The following is a 24,277-nucleotide window of genomic DNA, read 5'->3' as shown; positions in this document are numbered from 1 at the left end:
TTCTTACAAATGTGTTGAAAAGATAATTATAATAAAACATGCACAAGAATTCTGAGCCCTTTAGAAAATAAAGATTTATACCCCTTCTAGGTCTGTACCCCAAAGAGATCACAGGAAAAGGAAAAGGACCAATATTTGTGGTGGCAAATAATTGGAAACCGAGGGGATTCCCGTCAATTGGGAAATGGCTGAACAAGTTGTGGTATATCATTGCAATGGAATACTTTGTGCTATAAAAAATGATGAGCAGGATATTTTCAAAATAACCCAGGAAAACTTACATGAAGTGATATATAGCGAAATGAGCAGAAGAAAGAGAACATTGAACACAGTTATAATACTGTGCAATGATCAACTGTGAATGACTTAGCAATTCTCAGCAATACATAATCCAAGACAATTCTGAGGGACTTAAGATGAAAAATGCTATCTATCTCCAAAGAAAAAACTGATGGAATCTGAATGCACAATGAAGCATACTTTTTATTATTTAAATTAATTATTCTTGGTGGGTTTTGTTTGTTCTGTTTCTTGGTCTGCGTTTTCTTTTGCAACCTGGCTAATATGGGAATGTCTTGAATGGCTGCACATGTATAATCTACATCAAATCGCTTTCCTTCTCAAGGAGGGGAAAGGGGCAGAGGATAGAGAAAGAATATGGAAACCAAAATTTAGAAGATGAGCTAAAATTGTTTCTTTACATGTCATTGAGAAGAAATTAAATTAAATATAAAAAAAGATAAAGATAAATGATAATTATATTGGTCTATATATAATTTCCATCCTTATTTTTAGGGAAATAATATACAGATATACAGTGAAAAATAACTGATTATGAACCACTCAGGTTTGACACAATTAATATTCCAAATATCAATATACTAAAAAAGAACTCTACAGTAAGACTTCAATTTCTCTATTCTTTGTTGTGGATTTTAAGCCTTTATTCTTTTCGGCAACTGATTTGTAAAATATTAGCTTATTTCTGAATAATCAGTAGTACTAACAAGTCAATCAATAGTTTTTTAATGTAATCTCAGTGTGTGTGTATATACACATACACACATATGTATGTATGTATATACATGCAAAGATTACAAGCACATCCATATTTAAAAAGTGGCCTAAATACATTCAAATAGGTTTAATATTCATGTCCTAAGGGCTATTCCACAAATACCCTTCAAAATGCTTCAAAATAATTTTCAATGAGCAAATGGGACATCACTAGTATTTTAAATAACAAGGCAAATTAAAAAGTATTATCTATTATACGGTATATCTAAATTTTAACAATTTGGCTTTAAAGAAGTTGAAAAGAGAGCTAGATCACACAACTACTGTCATTTCTACTGGAAAGGTAATACTATGTACCAAGATTAGGTGGTTAGGTAGTTCTGCGCAAAAATAACTTAACATTTAAAGAATTAACCAACATAACATTAAAACTTTTTCTATAGGCAATCCTATGAATGTATTTTTAGTTCTTTAGTTCATTCCAAGAAAAAAAATGTCTAATGTAAAAACATAGGAAGTATTATATAATTCCAATCCTGATACTGGGATTATTCACCCCGGAGTATGTCAGAACAATGTAGTATATTACTAAAACCATATAGTGTGTGGAAGTAGCAGAATCCAATAAATAAATCATAAAATTCAGAGTCAAAAGATGTGCCTTATGTTTCCTTTTGTGCCCCTTACATCTGGGAGATCATGGTAAAACTATTCCTTTTTATAAGAGTGTTGAGATGATACTTATGATAATGTATGCGAAAGTACTCTGAGATGTTCAGAAGAAACAAAATACGTAGGCAAAATATTATTTTGATTTGAATTTGGACTGAACCACATATAATTTTATGGAAAGAAAATATAAATATACACTGAAAAATAACACTGATTATAGATATCATTCAAGTTGCATACAATCCAGATGGTGATAGGGAGTGTGGCCTATATATATATATATATATATATATATGAACAAACATAGCATATTATTGAGACTCAGCATGGCATAGTGGATCAAAAGTAAGCCTTAGTGGCAGAGTGGATAGAGCAAGTCCTGTAGTTAGGAGAACCTGAGTTCAAATCCAGGCTCAGACACTTACTACCTATGTAACCCTGGGAAAGTTAGTTAACCTGATTGCCTCCTCCCCACAAGAAGGCAAGACTTAAAGTGAGAAAGACTTGAGTTCAAGTCTTACTTCTCATAAATGCTAGTTATATGACCCTAGGAAAGTCCTATGACCTCTCAGTGTCTCATACAGCTAATTTTCTAATATCACAAGTTGTAGAATAAGTACAGATCATTGTTGTTAGAGGGAATTTCTTCATTGAAAGCTCTTTATATAAAGGAATCTCAGATCTGGTCCAAAAAAAAAAGTATATTCTTTGTAGAGCTAACAAATAAATGTGATCCTAAAATTTTTGTGCCAGTACTTTGTTTTTAAGACTCAGGTGTGCAGATAGCAATATAAGTTTCCAGGAATATAATAAAGACTATTTAAAACATTTTGTAGAAACAGAAAATCATTGGTGTTTCATCCCTACTCAGTCACTTCCATAACAAAAAAAAGGAAACAGAGGTCAGCAACTTGGAGATGTTATCAAAGGACCTATTGGTCTGTTTGGTGAAACCTTGACTCAGAGAATTAGAGCAAAATAAAGGTACTTTAATTTTGTCTGTGTAGATGTAAGGTTGCCTGCACTATGCCCTGAAAGGGTTTTAATAATCATATGTGTTGAAAGTTGCTGGAGAAATTTTTTGTGCTGATTCCTCTATCAAGTACAGAATGGTCAGAATACTAGACCCCGGATCCCTAAGGAGAAGAGTGTGTGGTATGTTTATGTGGGATGAGGAGGTAAGGGAATATCGGGAAGGGAGATGGGACCCTTAAGGATTTCAAGTCCAAAGTTTCTTAACCACTCCAGAGATCCCAAGTTTTCATTAAGAATCCAGGTCTCCCAACCCTGATGCTCCCCCCACCCCCAACCAAGGCACATCATATTTCATTTCCTTCTCTCTATCAAGAGATTTTAGTAATGACCCATTCCATAAGCCAAATTTGAAAGAACAGGGCAATCAATGTAGAAGTTTCATGTGTGCCCACAGAACAAATAAGATCATGAAGCCCTGATACAGTCTCTTTCATACTGATTTTTTTAAGAGCCCTTTTGAGATTTCATGTAAATGTTTAGCCACATGTTGGCTCAATCTTGTGATGTCTAAGGCTGATATTTTCTACACCAAGCTAGTTCATTAGCAAATTGGTACCAACTTTAAATAAAATCATGGTCAAATTATTCAGTTAAATTCAGAATTTATCTTTCTTTTTAAATCTAAAAATATACATACATATGTATATTTCCATAGACATATCTATATGTAAATATAGTCAATAAAAGCCTTCCTATAACTTAAATTGATGTGTATCCTTTCTTTCTGTTTTCCCTAACTTTATATCTTGATCTATTGATAGATATCTATTTATCTCTACTTTCATATCTAGCTTTATCCAACATATAGATAGACAGATAGACAGACAGATAGACAGATATAAAGATTGTGAGGATAAAGAAACCTAATTTATTCAGTCTACCATTTTAAATTACATGAATTATTTTTGGCTATCTATGACCAATATACAACCAATTAAAGGACTTTACAATATCTGTGAAGCCTTATAGATCTATTAAAAGTAGGAATCATATTAATAAAATATAGTAAAGAGCATAATTCTAGCTTCCAGATATGTTATTATCCTGACATATTTGGAGGCTCTTATACATGCTTTTTGAGTGTTTGAAATTGTAAACTTTATTTTGCACATACGTAAATCAGTTCAAAAGCATTCGTTGTCTACTCTGTTCCATGCACTAGGCTAAGCTGAGGGAATTCAAAAAAGGTAGAACACAGTCTCTGGTCTCATGGATTTCCCTGTCTAAAAAGGGGATCAAGGAAGAACAGCTGCACACAATTATGTAAAAACAAGGTATATACAGGATAAACTGAAGATAAGCAACAGGGGAAAGGCACTAGCATTAAGGAAGAGTCCAGAATTCTGTTATTATGCACATTGATCTGTATAAATTTTCAAAACCAATCCTGAAGTATAAATGGATTCATATAACTATTATTCAATCTACTTATCAAACACATCAATTTTTTTTCATTAAAATATACATAATCATAAAATAATCACTAACAATTACCTTTGAGTAGTGATTTCATTTCTGGTTTTTCTTTTTTCTCAGGTTTATCTTTGTGACTTGCTGGAAAGAAAAAGATGATCATGAGTTTGAATTTAAGAATTAATAATTACCAGTTCAAGTCACATGAGCAAATTACTTTTCTTGCATTAATAATAAGTAACACTTGTATTGTCTTTTAAGGTTTGCAAAGCACTTTTCACTTATTATATCATTTGATTTCCACAAAAATCCTATGAGGTGCTTTTTTTTGCCATATTATAGATAATAAAACTGGTGATTCTTTTTCTTTTTTTTTGGCTAGGCGATGGGGTTAAGTAACTTGCCCAAAGTTACACAGCTAGTAAGTGTTACGTATCTGAGGCTGGATTTGAACTCAGGTCTTCCTGAATCCAAGGCTGGTGCTTTATCCACTGCACCACCTAGCTACCCCTAAAACTGGGGACTCTTAAAGAGAAAAACAACTCAAGCAGAATAAATGATAATAGGCAAAATTTATATTATGGGTCATGAAATGATCTACTCAACTAATCCATAAAGCCATTCTTGGGGTCAGCTTCCAGGATTACAGAGGGAAATATTGTTTATTCCTCCTGCTACTAGAATCCATCTGTCCCCAACCAATACTCCCATTATATACTTCATAAGTTTCTGTCAATCTTCCTTGCATTTCAAACACTTTTAGGAGGGCGGCCCATGGCACAACCTCAGTCACTGCATTATTCCTAATGAGAATCAACATGATTCAGTGGATGGGACATAGGACATGAATTCAGGAACAACTGAAATGGTAACTATGTGATTCTCAATAAGACAATCACTCTGGAAGCATGTGTTACATAAACATGAGCTGTTATTTTTAGTGAAGGAAAGTGATCGTGAATCTCTTCTTCACAAATAAAGGAAGAGAATAAATAGAGAATAGATGGTATTCTTAAATGTTTCTGACACAAGTTCTGTATATTAATCTATTATTATTACATAACATGGCAGATGTGATCATAGTAGATGAATATTACAATGGTTTTCCAAGGCAAGTGGAGTCTCTAAGTATGAATTCCACCTCAAAGAAAAGTCAGTAGTGATTGAGTGGAGAGGATGAGTAGAGAGTCAAGAGGACTGCACATACAGTATGCATTATGCCACAGTTTTTGTAAGTGAGCTGATATACTATGACTTAGCTTTAATCTAATATATTAGTTTTAGTATCTGTAATTTCATCAGTATGGGTATGTACCCTCTACAAGTTAATTGATAGTCTTCTAGAGTTACTGAATCAAATTCAAAACAATAGAAATAATTAAGTAGCAAAGGGTGAGAGATAATAAGTTATCTTGAATTGAGCAACAAGGGCTGTAGGTGGGGGAGGTTAACTGATGGGGACTGTAGTTTAAGTATTTTTTGTTCATGTACAATTTTATTTCAGTCACATAAAATACAATAGAGTCCCTCCAGTATCTAATCATTCATACATCAGCCTTCAGTATTATCTCACAGGTTCCTCTAGGCATTTGGTTTAGTGTATAAACACTGGGTATCAGGGATCAAACACTACACAATAGCATTTGAATAAATACATTCATAGTGTATTGGAATGTATGGAAACTCATTAGAATGGTACTATCCAAACAGGATTTCTAATGCTAATTCTTCCATTAAGTAACAGTTAACCATCACTTCACTTATCTGGGCCTTTCTTTTCTTATCTGTTTAAGAAAATGGTTCAACTATATTCTCCCTAGAGCCAGGGATTCACTGGTAAATATCTAACAACTGGCTCTTTGGGGGTAAATGTATGCATGCCATACCTTTAAGTTCAGTCTGCATATTAACATTGTCTCCCACACTTTCTTAAGTCTAGATGACTTCCCTGGGCAATAGATAGGTAGATAGATAGATAGATAGATAGATAGATAGATAGATAGATAGATAGATAGATAGATAGACAGATAGATGAATGAATGAATGAATCCCTGAATTGTAGCATTTCCTGATTTCTGAGGTGTAAAAGCTCACTCTGAAAATTTAGCAATTGGCTTTCATGAGCTGGTACAATCTGGCTCCAGCACATTCATGTTGGATTCCTTTCCAATGGAAAAAACAAAACAAAACAAAAAACAACATGATCTTTAGTATTTATTGAGTGCCTAGGAGGTGACGATACTCAAATCATTAATTCACATCAAATCAGCAGCTACTAGGCCCGATAGGAAATGACTTTCTTATTGCAATTATAACTTATTGCAATTATGATTACTGAAGGATGGCACTTCCATGAAAAGTACCCCCAAGCAATTTTTGTGAACTTTTAAATGTTTAATTGCTTGATTATTTATTGAGTGTTGTTTGCTATTTTTGAAAAAATCTTTACAAACATGTGAAATAGATCATTCTCTTACAATTGTAGAAGTCAGATTATTCAGTAAAATATCAATTTTCCACATAGCTACAGTAATTTTAAAATTATAAATTGATTTCCTTGGGTTCTTTAATATACACTCTGTCAAATCCATTCTTTCTCTCCACAATTCCCACTGGTGTGATAAAGCAGCGTGTCCAAGGACCATAAACTGATTTTAGTTTAGGTGAAAAAAATAATTGGTAAGGTAAATCTACTTAGTAGTTAGGCAAGGCTGTGGGTAGAATTGATTGAACCAGGAAGACTTGAGTTTGAATCCTGCCTTAGACATTTGCGAGATGTATAAGCCTGGGAAAGTACATAAACTCTCCCTGACTCAGTTTCATCAACTGTAAAATGGAGATAATAATACAAACCCACTTCTCAGGGTCATTGTGAGAATCATGTGAGTTAATATACATAAAGCATTTTGCAAATCTTAAAGTGCTAGCTATTATTTTCAATGACATTACTGTCAAAAGTGTGTTTAATTGGTGGGAGCATAATAATATAGCATGAATTCAATCTTTGGAGTAAAATGTCTGTTCCTTTAGGAAAAATATAACAAATAAATGATCTGTGATGGTTGTATTTTGCCAAGGTTGTTACATACACTCTCTGAAACAGAGAAAATCTCTAGAGGTTGGGAAAATAAACAACTTGCTAATGTAATTTGTGTATTGTGTATTATAAATTGTGATGTCCAGTGATTTTTATTCCATTTCAAATATAAAATATTTCTTCCAGTAGATCTTGCTAAAATTCTAATCAAAATAACTAGCTCATAAATTTTTCCTCTGAAAAAGCAGTAAGAACATGATGAATTTGAGAAGCAGGAATCTAAAAGTGCTTGCTTTTATATACTGCTATCCTACTAACTTTTGGGATCCATGTGACTAAATGAAAGTGATGCTGGGAGTTACCATGCAGTATACTCTTTCTGTTTGCAGTTTAAAGGCTTTAAACTGAATTCAGCTTTTAGGATCCCATTTTCAAAATCTCATTTTTTTTAATCTTCCAACTCCATGCAACATATGTGGTAAAGAGAAAAGGGATGAATACAAGAGCTGGACAAGAAAATTAAGAGAGAGAGAGAGAGAGAGAGAGAGAGAGAGAGAGAGAGAGAGAGAGAGAGAGAGAGAGAGAGAGAGAGAGAGAGAGATTGACTAATGTGTTTGGGAGAGAAGGCCAACTACATTGTTACATTCAATGTTTTCCCTACTAATATTTAGGAAATCATTGGAGAGGCAATAAGTACCCAATTCTATATTCTTCCAGAGCAGGAATAGTAATAAACTTCATAGTTGCTAATAAAATTTAAAAAGAAAACATCCCCAAGTATTTACGAAAAAAATTAAATTCAATTTAAGTCTTCAATGGAAATTTGTATGTTCCAAAGTAGCATACCAAGTGCAAGGATGTCAAAATCCCACTGATTTCAAAACACAGTCGTGTTGAGGGTTTAGAGATTAACATAGCTAGCTGCAGAGCCATGAAGAGCAGAATTAGAATACCTCTCCTTTCCAACTGCCATTATATTTTTCCTCATCAACCTACCAACCAGCCATTTCCACTACTTATCCCTGACTCTCCACTTACTAAGTCTTAGGTATAAATGGTCTGGGTTTGAAAAGGACTGAAGTTGAATTGAGCAGTACTCTCCATTTATACACTATTATAATAGATGCCTAAGTAGTTTATCTTGCCCTACGCAAGAAACATGGACAATATTTAAAAACTGCAAGTATATGTACTATACTTGGTATATGATATCTGGTAACTGGAATTGTATGTCCATGAACTTTACCCAATTTCTGTAGTACATTTTTTTTTAATTTGGGGAATTTGCTGAAAATTTTACAATTTAAAGAGCAGTGAATCTTCCTTTATGTTTGAAAAAAATGACTATAAACATCTTCTTACAAAAATCCAACAACTGAAATAACATAATTATAAACTCATTATGTCATTACAACTGAATACATATAGTCTGAAATTTAAGCAAAGGTTGTTAATACATTTCAGTACTTTAAAAACACATGATCTAATAAGGGTGGATAGTTTATCCACTGATAGACTGTAACTCTTCAGAGATCATAGATGGTTTTTAAGAATTGTTATAGCCAAAACAATTTATCACACTGTTTCCAACCTGGAATGTATCTCTCTCTTCTAAATTTGTAAAGGCTGTTCCTCAGATTATATGAATATTATTTTTCACTCAAGTCAGTACTTGAAGTCTTTCCAAACTGGCAGGCCCTGCCAGAGATAATATTTCATTGGCATAACCTTTGAGAGCCCAGTGTCATCTCCAGAGTGAGGCATAAAAGGAAAACTTTAGTGGAGGATAGAGTTCACTAAGAAAAAGCATGTGGATATTACTTTATCAATCGATTTGAAGATGAACATATAAAATCCATTTAGATCATCACTAGAAAAAAATTCATAAAAGGCAAACATTTCAGATTCAAATGCTCAAATTTGAAGTGAATAAAGGAAATAAAATAAAGTATCTTCAAAGGAATCTTTAACTGCCAGAGGACTTTTCAGCCCTAGAAGAATACTTTAATTTTTTGATGATAGAGGATTTCATTCAGTGTGGATTATGTCTACATTGTCACAGATTTCAACCACATCTATACCTTAGTAGACATCCTCCATGACTTGCGGTGAGCTAACAAGCAATCAAGAAAAGGAAGGAAAGAAGGAAGGAGAGAAGAAAGGAGGAAGGAAAGAAGGAAGGAAGGAAGGAAACAAGCAAGCAATGAGGGAAAGGACAGACCAAGAAGGGGGAAAAAAAGGAATGGAGAGGGAGAGAAGGAAGGAAAGAAATAAAAACACTAGAGCTAGAAGAGCTGTCAGAGATCATCTAGTCAAATTCTCTAATTTTAGGCATAGAAAAACTAAAGCTCAGGCAGGTTAAGTGACTTGCCCAAGTTGACATAGATGATTAGAGTCAGAAATGGGATTTGAATCCCGGACCCCTAATTCTTAAATCACTGCTCTTTCCACTGTAACGTGCTCTCCCTGGGTAGGCAAGCTGGTCTTTGGAAAATACAGGCACATTTTTTTTTTACTGGGGGAAGAGAAAGAAATAAGCATTTATATAGCAGCTACTAAGTGCCAGACACTGTGCTAAGTGCTTAACAGTTATGGGCCCATGACCGATAGCTTTTCAGAATGCTAGAATATCCCAGAACTTGCCCTCTACTGGAACAGCCTTTAAGAATTCACAGATCAACTCCCAAAGCAATCAGAGTAATATTCTAGTGAGAGTCTTCTGTATTTTGGGAATCCTGAACCATGAATCAGTAAAAACCTAACCCAAATGGCCTAAACATTTGCTCCAGAAAACAGAGTGGAAAATATTTGAATAAAGAGGCATAAAAAGTAAAATAAAATTGTATAACAACAATAATAATTCTCTACCTTTCTTTTCGGGTTTTTCTTTTTCTGGCTTTTCTTTGTGAGTCACTGTAAAGGAATAAATAATATATTTTATTAAAAGGGAAATAATACATTATAAGATTATGGAAAACAGATTTTAGGGAGATAGAAATTTTTAAACTACATGTTTAACAATCATCAACAAACACAAACATTTGTAGGTTTATACTAGTTGCAAGAGAGGACATCTATCTACTTAGAGGGTAGGAAATAAGTGGATGTGTAGTATATGATGTGAAAAAAGCAATAACAATTTTTTTTGCTATTTTAATTTTTATTCATTTTGAATTTAAATACATAAAGTGAAAAAAAGAACATTTCCATGTACACAGAACATAATAAAAAGAGGATTCAATATGAAACCATGAATTTACTTCTCACAGTTTGCTTTTTTAACTATGTTACAAATATTATGCTTCATTTTCAAAACTACCCTGTTTTTCTGTGTTCCTTCTAAATTTTCTTTTGTTTTCTGCTTGCACTTTTTTTCTCCCTCCCTCCCCAGCCCACCCTAGAGTAGGCTACCATTAGACACAAATATGTGTACATAGGTAAAGCCATACTATATCTATCTATCTATCTACCTATCTATCTATCTATCTATCTATCTATCTATCTATCTACCTATCTATCTAGTTCAATCCAACACTTTTTAGAATAATCAGAAGAAAACAGAAAAGTATAGAAAGATATCTGAACAAATACATAATTTCATTACTTCCTTGTTGAATAAAATATATGTAGGTCACATGATGCTAATAACATCATAAAATCCCTGTTCAGTTGATACTAGGTACTTTTCTGATATTTATAGATTTCTTTTCTCACTTCCACTTTTAGCCAAGAATCAAGAGTAGGTTGTTCATAAAACCAATATTAATAGAGAAGAGCCCAACAAGGTAAGAGAATACTCCTCAGCTCTTTCAAGCCTCCAACCATTTCTGGCAAAGGAATGTGAGGCTCTGAAAGATGATGAGAAAAACTTTTCTTGTATTTCCATGTAACAGTCAAAGTAGCCAGACTTGGATGTTCTCACACACACACACACACACACACATACACACACACACACACACACACACACATCAGTATCATAATGACTAGTTAGAGACAGAAAGGAGATATAAATATATTGAAATCTACTTTTGCTTTGCTCACTACTTTATCTTTTAGGTTATTTTTAATAACACCAATAACTCCCATTTTACCATTTTAAGATTTATAAACCTTAATTTACCTATTTGTAAAGTAGGAAATAGAAGTCTTATTATAGACATTTTACAGATAAAAAGAAGCAGAGTGTTGAAACAATTTGCTCAGTTTCCATATCTAGTATCAGAGCTTTTAGCTCTAAAGCCAAAAGACTTTATTGTCAAAATATTTGGCAAGCAAGTTGGCATACCCCCACTTGTCCAAATTTTGGCCTTTCCCCAATCAGGACTTTCAGCTCAACTCAGCTCTAAGAGTTCCTCTCTAACTGTCCCCATATGGTTCTCCCTGCAGCTCTTTGCCAGCTGCCAGGTGCCCTTTTGACCCTATAGTCAAAAGATTCTTTTAGACACCAGATCAAACTAACTTTGCTAAACTTCTAATAAAATAACAGCATGTCACAGAATAAGGGAAATAATGTAGTTATACAGATCTTTATGGGTACATTATTCCATTTGCGTCTCCAAACAATACTTTGAAATAGATAAATCTCCAATATTAGTATCCTGAGGCCCTAAGAAATGAAGTGTCTGCAGAAAGCGAGTGTCTTTTTACTCCATTTCTAACATCTTTTCCATAGGTGTAAATAGACCATGGGTTGGATGTCCTAGTTACACTTTGCAAGATCATTAGCATTAGTCCATTCATTAGATTTGCTTATGGTATTAATGCATATTTTTCACTAATGAAACACCAACACAGAACTTGTTTAGATTAGATTTTTTAATATGACTCAGATAAAACAAAAACATAATAACAGAAAAATACAAGAATTTTAAAGCTCCTGAAAGAGTAATAAGTTATCTGTGATAAGTCATTATTTCTATACCTTGATTAGAAGCATTCTCAAGAGAATGCCTTGTCTATCTTTCTGCCTCCAGGAAGGACTGGCCCTAACCCACCTCAGACAGATGGTTGTCCATTCTATTCAAGGCTTCTCAGATTGATGGGCACATGGACATATATGAGAGAATTAATACAAAATCAAAAGAGCAACTGGGCTGAATTCAACCTCAGATTAGCATATTAATGCGTATTCTCACTGCCCTAGGGAAGGCCTGGTTCCTCCCAGTATAAGTTTTGATTTGCAGACCCAGTTACTGTACATTGAAATTTCATTATCCTAAGAAGTGGCAGCATAATACTGCTTAGAGAAGCAGCTGTACCTAAGTACCCCAGGGAGCTCTTCAAAATGGAAACCAGCCACTACAGCACCTTGGGAGGAAACTTCAAGTAAGGGAGAGATTAAGCCAACTCCAAGTTGGTGTATTTCTCTCATAAAAACCATCATAAGAATCCAATCCAACTTCAGGACTAGAATCATTTTGACATAAAACTAATTTGCAGTAGTAACCACTCTTTTTTTTGTGCCTCTTAGCTTGGATTCAATATCTAAAAATATAAAAGCAGAGGGGAAAACAAGACCAAAAAAAACCATCAACAACATCAACCCTTCTTGCTACTGACACAGTTTGACAAGTTACATCTTAGCTGGTACATATTTAGCTCAGGACAAAATAAGCTTTTTTGCACCTGCTAGAGCTTAATTTGTTTGTCATCCTTATTTATAAGACACAAAAGTCCCTTAGCCATGTTGATAATTAAAAACAAAAGGAGTCCACCATTTGGAATGGTTTTAATATTTGGCAAACAACGTGGCATAGCTCTGCTTGTCCAAAAGCTGACCTTTCCCCAACCAGGACTTTCAGCTCAACTCGCTCCAAGAGCTCCTTCTAACTGTCCCCATATGGTTCTCCCTGCAGCCCTCTGCCAGCTGCCTTAGGTTCTTTCACAGTTCTCTTGGCCCTGAATGCTTGCCCGCTGGGCTGGGTGTCCTTTGCCGAAATAGAACTAAGTGCTAACAGTGAGCCTGACCCTACAGTTCTTAATCAGGCACAATACCATTGCCCAAGCTACAGCTGGAATAGTAGGAATCCTGGGCTCTGAGTCAGGCCAAGCTACTTTGCTCCCCTCTCTCTTCTGAGTGATTGAATCAGAAGTGTCAAGCTAGATTTTAAAAGCTGTTCTGAACACTGAGTTTTTCTGAGGTAGTACCAGGCTTCAATTTCATATCAACTGATTTTAATTAAACAAAGTTCTGTCTTATCACGTGCTCTCACTAACTCTTCAGAGGCTCAGGGAGACTACTTACCAAGTTTGCCAAAGCAGGGAATTATGAAGAGTGGGGGGAAAGCTTGTATTTCCTGCTCAAATTTGGGAACTTGGAAAATATTCAAAGGTGAGTGGGAATAATCTAAGTAAATACAGCAGCTCCCATCTTAGAGATGGGTGCTTTGCATGAGATCTTACTTAATATTACTTTTAACTAAGATTTTACCTTGTAACATTTTCCTCCCTACCCTTGCTCCCTTCTTTTTTGGACCTTCCTCTGAAAATAGAATATTCAAATGCTTTTTCTTTTTCATTGATGAAATATTTGCATATTTCACTCAAACAAAGACAAAGTTCATAAAGATATGAAAGAGTGAGTCCACAATATACTTTTAAAACACTAATGGCATGGAGCAGTTCTGATCCACCACTGAACAAGATCCTAGATGCTTCCAGATAGCTAATCTAATTTGGGATGACAAATCCTGGGCTCAAATATGCATGCTTTGCACATCTAAAGAGTGTAAGCTGATAGACTATCATAGACCCATTGAATCTGAAACTTTTCTGACACTTTTTGCTATTTTTCTCTACTATTTTAGGCATGGCTCCAAAGCCAGCACTCTCTTAGTTCAGATTCAATCTTGGGACAAAATGTAGTACGCCTGAGTAACTGAACATTTAACAAGAAAGGTTTACTGTGCTCTAACACAGCAAGAATATGCCACAAGGATATACAGCAAGAATGTACCAGTGTTTTGCTTATCTGGCTACCATTCCCCTCATCTATATATAGAAATATGTATGGTCTTTCATTAGGATTAGTCATTAGGGTATAGTAACTCCTTTGGTCTAAGAGGCCCCAAGTCCACATGTCTTAGGCTTTTTACTGAATTTATACCACGTATATGCAAAGGAAATCCATGATGTAATGGACACAATTTTGAGGATCTTGAGGGATTGTCTAAGTGTTCCTTAAATAAAAATGTGAGAAGGCTTCAAAAATGATAGTTTGCAATCTACTACATTTTATACTCAAATTGACTGAAAGGTATACAGAATACAAAATCTCATTTTGGGGACTAGAGAAAAAAGCAGCTTTTAGAAAGGAGCCTACCATTCATAAATCAATATTATGGAAGTTTCCTTCATAGAAAAAATTTGTTCAATTACTTGGCAATTAATAATTCATGCATAACTATGGCAGGGGCAGATACTAAAAAAAGGAAAGGAGAAGAGGTCACAAAAATAAGATGCAAAATTTTGATTACATTGTATTTGACAGGTTTTAAAAAAGCAAAATCAATAAAACTATGATTAGAAGATAAAAAATTGGAGAAAAATTATTGCATCACATATCTCTGCCAAGTGTCTAGTATCCAAGATATATAATACATTAACACAATATGTGGACTAAAAAAAACCCCCCCAAAAATTCTCCAATGTATAAAGACTGCTCCAAATCATTAATAATCAGAGAAATGCAAACTAAGATTAAAACATTGCAGGGATTTCACCTCATGCTTAACAAATTGTCGAAGATGACCAAATATGGAAAGAGTCAATGTTAGAGAAACTTCATGGTGACTGGCACACTATTACATTGTTGGTGAAGCTATGAATTGGCCAACAATTAGAGATAGCAATTTGAAATTATATTTTGACAATTACTTAAAATGTCTCATCTAGACCCTTTGACCCCTAAATCTTACAGCTATGCATAATCCCTAAGTCAGTCAAAGAAAGAGCCAAAAATGCCAAAATATTCGAAGAAGCACTTTTTTTTTTGGTAGCAAAGTCCTGGAAATAAAATGGATGGTCATTAATTGGGGAATTCTTAGATAAACTGTGTACATCAATATAATTGATGATTTAAGAAGCAATAAGAATAAAAAAAAGAGAGAAGCATGAGAAGATGCATGTGAACTTAGGTATGTGAAGTAAGCAGAACCAGGAAAAAATATACATGATGACCATAAGGTGAACAAAACAGAAAATTGAATTAATGAGATTGGGCCCAACATTTCTCTGCTCCTTAATTGCAGAGGTAAGGGGAACTATGGTTATGGCATATAGTGCATATAATAGATGCATTGCCAGACATTGATTTGAAGCATAGAAGCATCTTAGTCCAATAAAATTAATTAACTCACTGAATAATATCCACTTTATACAATGCATAAACAAGGAGGATTCTAGTTTTCTTTCACATGTAAAATCATTATAAAATAGGTGATAATATAGCCCTAGGTAGAATGCTCTTATCTACTTTGTGTTTTATGGGCTATTTTTAATAGCCACAAAATAAACCGTTTTTAAATAAATAAAAAAAGGAATAAAAATCCTATGATAGAGTATGGAGAGGGGAAATAGGACTATCAAAGTCAAAGAATTCCAGAATTGTGATCATATCTCCATGTCACCCTTAAGGGTGTGTCTGCCAGAGTTTCAGGTTATAGTCATACATTTTCATGAGTTAGCAACCAAATCATTCATGATGTGGTTAAAGTGTTTTTGAGACCAGTAATACTTTAAATATGTGCTACATCTGAAAGGAAAGCACTCCTGATTCTAAACCAAATTAGTATGCATGGCCTGGGCTATGAAGCTACCAAAATGATTTGTTTTGGGATTTTTTTTCTAGAACAAAGTGGAAAGGAAATAGGAAGTCTTGGAAAGATGAAGAAAACAGTTATTCTAGTTTCATGATAATTTTTTTTTTAAAAAACAACAATGCTCAAAAAGTCAAAAGATTTCAAGAATGTCACCTTTCATGGACATTTTGATTGGCCTAAGTTTTTCTAATTCTTTCTACTTCTTAAGATTCGTAAAATTTCCTAGTTACCTGCTTTGGTCATATCTACTTAAAAATATGGACCTTATCATATGTTCATGAACAGAATGATAGTATCCTCACTTCAAACTGAAAACAGCCTCTCAGTACTAAGCTTTGATTTCTTTGTCTCTGTCTAAAGCATATGAAAATAAAAATTTTGAAAATACATTTTAGTCAAAATTGGAAACTACTATAGAGAATAACATATCACTTTCATGAATAAATTCTATATATTAATAACTTTAATTTTTTGCAAAATATTTAACAGAAAGTTTTGATTAATTTAATTAGCATTGTTGCCATTCAGTTGTGTCTGGCTCTTCATGATCCCATTTGGGTTTTGTTTTGGTTTTTTTTTTTTGGAAAAAATACTGCAGTGGTTTGCCATTCCAATTTCCAGCTCATTTTATGGATGAGGAAAATAAGGAAAACAGGGTTAAGTGACTTGCCCAAGGTCACACAGATACTGAATATCTGAGACCTCATTTGAATTCAGGTTTTCCTGGCTCTACACCTGGCTGCTGGGCCACTTAGCTGCACTTAATTAACCTTAATTTTTATCTATTTTGTAAGTCATACTAGTAACCACAAACTATTACAACAGCCAGTGGAATAATGCTAATATCCTGAATAGATCCTCTATAGCATAATTTGGAAATGTGGACATTGAGTAATTTGACAGGCATAGATAGATTACCATATATACTTGTGGAGGGAGGGCTCAGAGCAAAGAGATTCTGGATCCATCAAAGCATGGAATAAATTTAAAATAAATTCCTTCAGAAAAAAATTGGTGGAAAAAGACAAAGTAAATTATGAATTATTGAAACAATTTGGGCAATTAGGGACCTATTTTTTAGAAAATCACCTAATATAATCTCTCAAAGGAGTTTTACCAAGTTAACAATATCAGGCTGAGAGAAAATCTTTTGTGACATATGTATGTATGTGTGTGTATATATATACATATATATGTATATATGTGTATTTCCTAATGAATTTGATAAAAGGTAGTACAGCATTCTATAATAGGACATTGAAAGTCAATCTAACTTTTTATTGGGCAAAAGTACAAAGCTGGGAAAGGTACTGCAATGTGTTAGCTCAGATATGTATGAAGCTCAGACCTCTCATGTCTTATTGAATTAAGAAGGAACAAGCAACAAATGCTTTTACAGTCTGATACATATTCTAGAAACCCTCCAAGATACAACATGATAATGCAAACATATTTCCTATTTTCATTTCTTTGCACAGAAAACTGGAAGGTTGGTATGTATGCCCACATATGGGTAAACTTTTTTGTAATCAATCATTTCTTGCTGAAATATTAAAATAATATCCACTCTTTATTTTATAATGTAACTATAATGATAAAATGAATAACTTGGTTATAAAGGGGAAATATTCTCTAATATAAGGAATGATATAAGCACATTTCTTTTTTTCTCATAAAAGAAGTAAAACATATCGACTGTTCAAAAAGTTGGAATGATAATACACACATTTTAAAACCTGAGTTTCACCGGGAGCTTTATTTCCCCTGCTAGTATTTAGTTTTTCTGTGCTTTTGTTTTCATGCTGTGGTCCTTGGTTACTTATACTTGCAAAGTTAACCTACTGGCTTAAGAAGAGAGCAACCCAGGGGTAGCTATGTGGTACAGTGGATAGAGCACTGGTCCTGCAATCAGGAAGAACTGAATTAAAATCTGGTGTCAGACAGCTGTCACTTACTAGCTATTTGACCCTGGGCAAGTCACTTAACACCAATTGCTGAGAGAGAGGGAGAGACAGAGAGAGAGAGACAGAGAATACCACCCAAGTCAAATGACTTAACATTTTCTTAATGTTAGACACATATAACAGGTCCCAGTTTTGAAGAAGAGGGCTGGGCCACTAAACAATTAGCAAACAATACATGGAACCATAATTCTCGTTAGGGTTCTGAAAGATCTGTGGTTCAATACAAGCTTGAAAATGTTGAGTTTTCTTGTTTTACAGTCAATTTGTTTTCTGCACTGGGGAGGTTTGATTGCTGACCCAGGCCTTGGCTTAACTCCCTGAGCAGAGAATTAGAGCAGGCTGGCACTTGGTCTCCTCCAGACCTGACTTTTTTCTGAAGGTTATGCACCACTCTTCAACCTATCACAATTAAGCTTCCTTGCCTGATCTCACCATCCTATTTTTGGCTAAATCTTTCCATAACTCAACCCCATTCCTTACTACTAAGCCCTGCCCCTGCCTTCTTTTTTAAGAGAATGGATAGCTTGCCAGTGGCTCTTCACTTCTCCTCTCCAAAGAAAAAAATTTAGTCCTTGGACAATTCTTTAATTGTCTGATCTTATGAGAATTGTCCCAGTTCTAGTACTTGTATTGAGACCTTAGATAAATTCTCTGATTCATGTTCTACATCTTAAAAAAAAAAAAGCAGGAAATGAGTGGATTGGATAATTCTAAGGTCCCTTAAAATTCTAAAACCATCAGATTTTAAGAAATGAATTATGGAAAGCGAATAAAAATTAAGACAATATGAGAGAAATAACTGATTTCCACCAAATCACAACTCCCTCCTACAAAAACATTCTGAATGAAGTATCTTATTTCTCCAAAATCAGAAGTTTCTCCTTCAAAAACACCCAGTACAATGTATCTATACTTTTCAAAGTCATATTTACTTCATAACTCTTTGATGGACAATCAATCCATCATCCCCTTTTACATAACACTAACTACTATTAAAACTTTGTACAATGTGTATTTTGTGAGAGAGTTAAAGTACTTTGAAACACAGCCTCACAGAGAGGAACTAATGTACCATCACATACAAAGATAACACATAGACTCACATATCTATATACATATTTATGTATGTATACACATATTTATTTTCACAAAAATAGGGAGATCCTAGTCTGCTTCTGTTCATAAATAAGGAACCTTACAAATTATGTGTAGTTTCTTAACCTCAATCATACTAGAAGCCAATGTGTATAGTGAGGTCTAAAATCCATCTACCTAATCCACAGCATTGTTCTGTAATCATTAAACTACATTCCCTCATTACTGAGAAATATTCAGCATCCCAAAATATATCTGAGCTATTCAGGAAACCTATCCAGGCTACTCAACCTCCTCGACTCTAGGATAGGCTCTGAGAAATTGGGGACTTACAGCCAAATTCCCTGCTTTAATTATTCAATGCTCACTAGCTTTTTTGACAGTTTAATAAACCCACTCTACAGTACCCTGCTCGAAGCCTTTGACAGCACGCTCCAAATAGAGCCGGGTCCAAAAAACAAATGGTGCCATCTGCATAGCTACATACAACCCAGGAGCAACACCATTAACTGAGCAGTAAAACCTAGAAAAGGATAAAAAAAAAAAGAATCCAAAAGCGACTGTGTTTCTCCTTGTTCATATATCCAAATGGAAACACACAAAGAAGGAGATTCAAATTTAGTTTGTATAGGCAAATGGGACTCCCCAGCTATGTCAAACTTCCCTGAACAAAGAAGTAAGAACAAAGAGAGAGAGAAAGAAAGAAGAAAGAGAGGGAGAAAGGGAGAGAGAGAGACACACACACAGAAATTGGAAAGCAGACACTAAACCCCTAAGCAGAAATAAAAATAGGTTCCAGATGAGTAAGGGTTAGTGTCCTGTTTTATATGAGAATTGGCTGAACAATCTGGAACATATGGGGCACTGTTAAGCTTAAAGAGGCCATATCAATAAAGTGTTTTGAGCTCTTCAGAGGAAGATGGTTTAGCAAAAGTGGAGCACCATCACAATGATTCGAATATTAACATAGCACAAGGTTAATCAGAAGCCAGTTTTGTATTACTTAGATTTGGTAGTTTTATAATTAATTTTGTATTACTCAGTTCTGTTATAAACAATGCTAATTATTTCACATAATGTGTTGAACTACACCCAAAGGCTTAACACTTGGAATTTCTTTCAGTTTCTACTCACATTACACAAAAGTAGCGGCTATTAAATATTCCTCACTTTACTGGGTCATCTGAATTAGAGAGTCATTAATGAGATAGGGAAAGTTGTGAATACAACAGTAAGAATGATGGTCACTGGTTGGATGCCTTTCCTGTTTTTATTAGTATATCACAATTTAGGTTTGATCAAATAATCATGGCCAAGAGAGTTGCCATAAATGAGGGGAACTGTTAAGAAGGTAAAGATAATTCTATATTTCTGAGTGGTTCTCTGGTACTGTTCCTGAATGAAATTCTATTGAAGGGACTTCAAATGACCACAGTGTCACCTTTGGATGTTCATGCTGCATGTACACATGAAGGAAGTATTATGGGACATGGCAAGTCCATATTGGGTCATATAATTCCTTTGCATTTTTTCTCCAAATATTTTCAAAAGTATTTTCTGATATGGGACATGAAGGATCAAAACGTGTATTTCAGTGATCTGTGGTACATTTTAGTGGTGTAGTACAGTGAAAAAAAAGAAAGCCCAGAATTTGGAATCCAGAAGCTAGGGCTCTTAAATGGCAGTTTTAGAGTGTGGAAAGTCCCATCGTTTCTCAGGACTGTTTGTCAATTCATGATGATTTCTTTTTTTGCTGAGGCAATTGGGATTAAGTGACTTGCCCAGGATCACACAGCTAGTAAGTGTCAAGTGTCTGAGGCTGGATTTGGACTCACATGATGATTTTTTTAAAAATTCCTTTTAGTACTATGTTCATCATCCAGTGGCTTCATAAAAAGCAACCAAATATTCATCCAAATGGTATGACCTCAACAAATATAAAACTGCTATAAGCACCTCAAAACCATTAGATTGGCACATATTTTGAAGTTATTATAATTCCTCTTGAATAATAATGATGTATCTTCTATGTCACTCTCATGCTCAAGAAGCTTCTATAACTCCCCATTACCTATAGGATAGAGCACTCTATCTTCTTTTTTGCCTTCCTTTCCTCCCTCCCTTGCTCCTTCCTTCTTTCTTTTCTTCCTCTGTTTTTTTCTCATGTTTCCTATTTCTCTATCTCATTCTCCTCTAGCTCCCTCTCTTCTGCAACCTCTTTCCCACTATCTTTCATAGGGTCCTGTTCTTAGGCTCAATCTCACATTGATTAGCAAAGAAATGTTGATTTGCCCTGTTTCCATACTGGGCCTGTTCACCCCTCTCTAGGCATCCTGGTGACACCGCTCCTGGAGGAGTGGCATATAGTGGCATCATATTGGCACCAGATTTAGTGGAGACACCCTGAATATTCAGCTTTAGTCCACTGAGGTTAAGACTTCCTGAGCTCAAAAAATACAATCTTCAGCACCCCCCAACAGCCAGGATTATAGATATGAACATCATGCCTCGGCCATCCGTCTTTCTAAATTAATTTCACATTATCCTCCATCATGCCCTGCATTTTCTAGCCAAACTGACCTTCTTATTCTTTTGCATATATGTCCCTCATGACTGGGTTTATGTTACTCTTCCTCCTCTTCTTGGGATTCTTTTTTCTTTTCAAGGCTCAACTCAAGTGCTACCTCCTACCCAAGGCCTTCTCTCTTACAAATAAACATATTTTTTAGTGCTCCACCTCAAAAATATTTAATTTATATGACTTCTATATGTCAACCTGTGTATATTCTATTTCCATCTAGGAAAATCTAAGCTCTTTGAATCATAGACTGCTTCATTTTTGTCCTCATATTACCAGGGCTTCACAAGGTAGATGCTTAATAAATGTTGGTGGTATTGAATTTATTCTCATTATATACTATGGGGATTAAATGAGACTATATATGTGTGTGTGTGTGTATGTATGTAAATATATCAAACACAATAGAAATATAAGCTATTATGATTATTATTATTATTTTAGACATATGGATAGAACAATTACTTCTCTGTTACTCAAAAGCAACTTAATCTTTAGAATGCCTCAAACTTACCATAAAAGGATCAAGAAATAAATTTTTACTTTCTTTATTCACTATTTACATATAATGGACACATCATTATGTCACCTTATTCTATGTCTGAATATGCAGTGCTCATTGGTTGGCATAAAGTTGGCAATGGTTTTGTTCACATTTCTGAAGTCACATATTTTGAAGATAGTCAAATTAGCCTTATTTATTTATCCCCTCCTATATGTCTTATTAAAGCAAAAATATATTTCAACCTGCTCAGGGAAGCTGATATGAAAAGAATATATCCTAAACACAAATAATGAAAAACAAATAAAAACAATTACCTTTAGGTGCTATTTTCTTTTCAGGTTTTTCCTGCTTTTCAGCCTTCTCTTTGTGAATTTCTGAGGGGGGAAACATAATTTGCACTTTAGAAAAAAAAAGGTTGAGTAATGAGGGAGGAGAAAGAAAAGAACTTCAGAGATAAGTTGATCCTTGAGCTATACAGTATTTCCTGAATTATCATATATGACATGGTGATGACAGACAAAAGAGAAACATTTTATTACTCATATTGCTATTTCTGTTACTTATACCATCTTAAAATAAGAGAAATTTTAGTGGTTCCATAAAGAAAATATCATTGGGGAAAACTCTTGGTAAGCTTGTACCACATTAGAATCCCATAACCAATCACAAACTATAATTACATTTTATTTCAATTACTCTCACTACAAATTAAGAATCCTTAATCGAAATCTAATTTAGATTTAGTAAGACACAATTTTTACATATTAAATTAAGAATTTGTGAAATGAGCTGTAACAACTGCCTAATAGGAAGTATAGCTCAGAATTATGGAGTCAAGTTTCTTAATCAGCATTTGCTATCACATTGAACCAATAATTACTTTATATTGATAGATAGATTACTTTATATTGAAAGCACTTCACCATGGCTTCATATATATATATTGAAATGCCCAGTGATTGAATAAGCCTGGGCATGAAAATTAACCCTAATTTCCCATTAATTTAAACTAGAATAAACAACAGATTGGAATCTTTACAAATTTTAGTAGAAGTCGCTAGGCAGAGAGGCAATGTTAGGGCATGGAAAGAGCTCTGGGACTGTTATCAGGAAACCCAGGTTAGTATTGTGAAGCCAATTCTTACTAGTTGTATGACCTTGGTTAAGTACCCTATCCTATCTGAGAGAACCGGTGTGAAATAATGGATAGAAAGGTATCCTAGAGGTCTAGATGATTTAAGTCCTGCCTCTGACATACTGGTTATATGGCCCAGGTAACTCTCTGAGACTAAAAATTATATAGCACATGCTGATTAGCATTGGAAGTAGTTTTGCCACTGGGAGTTTCTTATGCCAATGATGGTAATTTTTTTTTTTTAACACGAAGCATAACATTTGTACTACAGTTATCTTTTCCACATAGTGATATTCCTCATTGATATTTTGATATAGACATAAGAAATTAAATGGGAAATTTTGGGGAGTTTTGCTTCATGAAAACCAGCGGATGAGCCAGAAAGAGTTTAGAAACTCAGAAATGCATAAAATATATGTAGAATATTGTATAATATCAACATATTTCATCTTTTAATACCATAATAATTCAAACTTCTTCTCTGGTATGGAGGGAGGGCCAAAAAATTTTATGTGGATTTTCCAGATCATGGGGGGCCCCATGCCTCCAACCCCTGTGACATAGAAAGGATAACTGAACTTACTTGAAGGTGTTGCTGCAATTAAACAAACAAACAAAAAAACCCATCACGGGCTGTCTGAATATCAGAGCTTGCTTTTTTTGTTTTTGTTTCTTAAAGGGGAGGGGAAGAAAATTTCTTTTAAGCAGCTTTTCAAAGCATATTTTAAACACATAAGCAGAAATATTTCAAACCTTATGTTTCAGAAAATTGTGGAAGGCTTGTGCTTTGCATTGGTGTGTGCAAAGCATAATATAAAATAATTATAATAATATGTTACTAATAAAAGAGAGAGACAAGAGACAGAGGGAGAGAGAGGGAGAGGGAGAGAGAAAGAGACAGAGAAACAGAGACAGAGAGACAGAGAGCTATTTTCAGGGACAAAAATTTAACCAGAAATATATTACAGTGCGCTTTCTAAAAGGCAATATGCAGCATTTAGATA

The 24,277-nt window shown here is 34.4% G+C and overlaps 1 protein-coding gene and 1 long non-coding RNA gene across 3 annotated transcripts in view; one reads left to right on the top strand and one right to left on the bottom strand.

The window, feature by feature from the left end:
• Positions 1 to 4,212, top strand: part of LOC110208828 (uncharacterized) — a 78,778-nt gene extending 74,566 nt beyond the window's left edge. For both annotated transcript variants that reach the window (XR_013486953.1, XR_013486950.1), the window contains one exon: positions 91 to 4,212. This is a non-coding gene — a long non-coding RNA (uncharacterized LOC110208828). The remainder of the gene's footprint in view (positions 1 to 90) is intronic.
• TRDN (triadin) overlaps positions 1 to 24,277 on the bottom strand; it is a 155,223-nt gene that overhangs the window by 7,710 nt on the left and 123,236 nt on the right. The window contains exons 5-7 of the mRNA XM_020986972.2: positions 22,453 to 22,512; positions 10,043 to 10,087; positions 4,219 to 4,278 (exon numbers count right to left, since the gene is read on the bottom strand). Of these exons, the coding sequence (XP_020842631.2) occupies positions 4,219 to 4,278; positions 10,043 to 10,087; positions 22,453 to 22,512 (165 nt within the window). The remainder of the gene's footprint in view (positions 1 to 4,218; positions 4,279 to 10,042; positions 10,088 to 22,452; positions 22,513 to 24,277) is intronic.

The sequence above is a fragment of the Phascolarctos cinereus genome, unplaced genomic scaffold, assembly GCF_003287225.1.
Source record: "Phascolarctos cinereus isolate Bilbo 61053 unplaced genomic scaffold, phaCin_HiC Scaffold_5;HRSCAF=322, whole genome shotgun sequence".
Taxonomy (NCBI): domain Eukaryota; kingdom Metazoa; phylum Chordata; class Mammalia; order Diprotodontia; family Phascolarctidae; genus Phascolarctos; species Phascolarctos cinereus.
The sequence above is the reverse complement of the archived record's forward strand: the minus strand, read 5'-3'. Positions and strand labels throughout refer to the sequence as shown.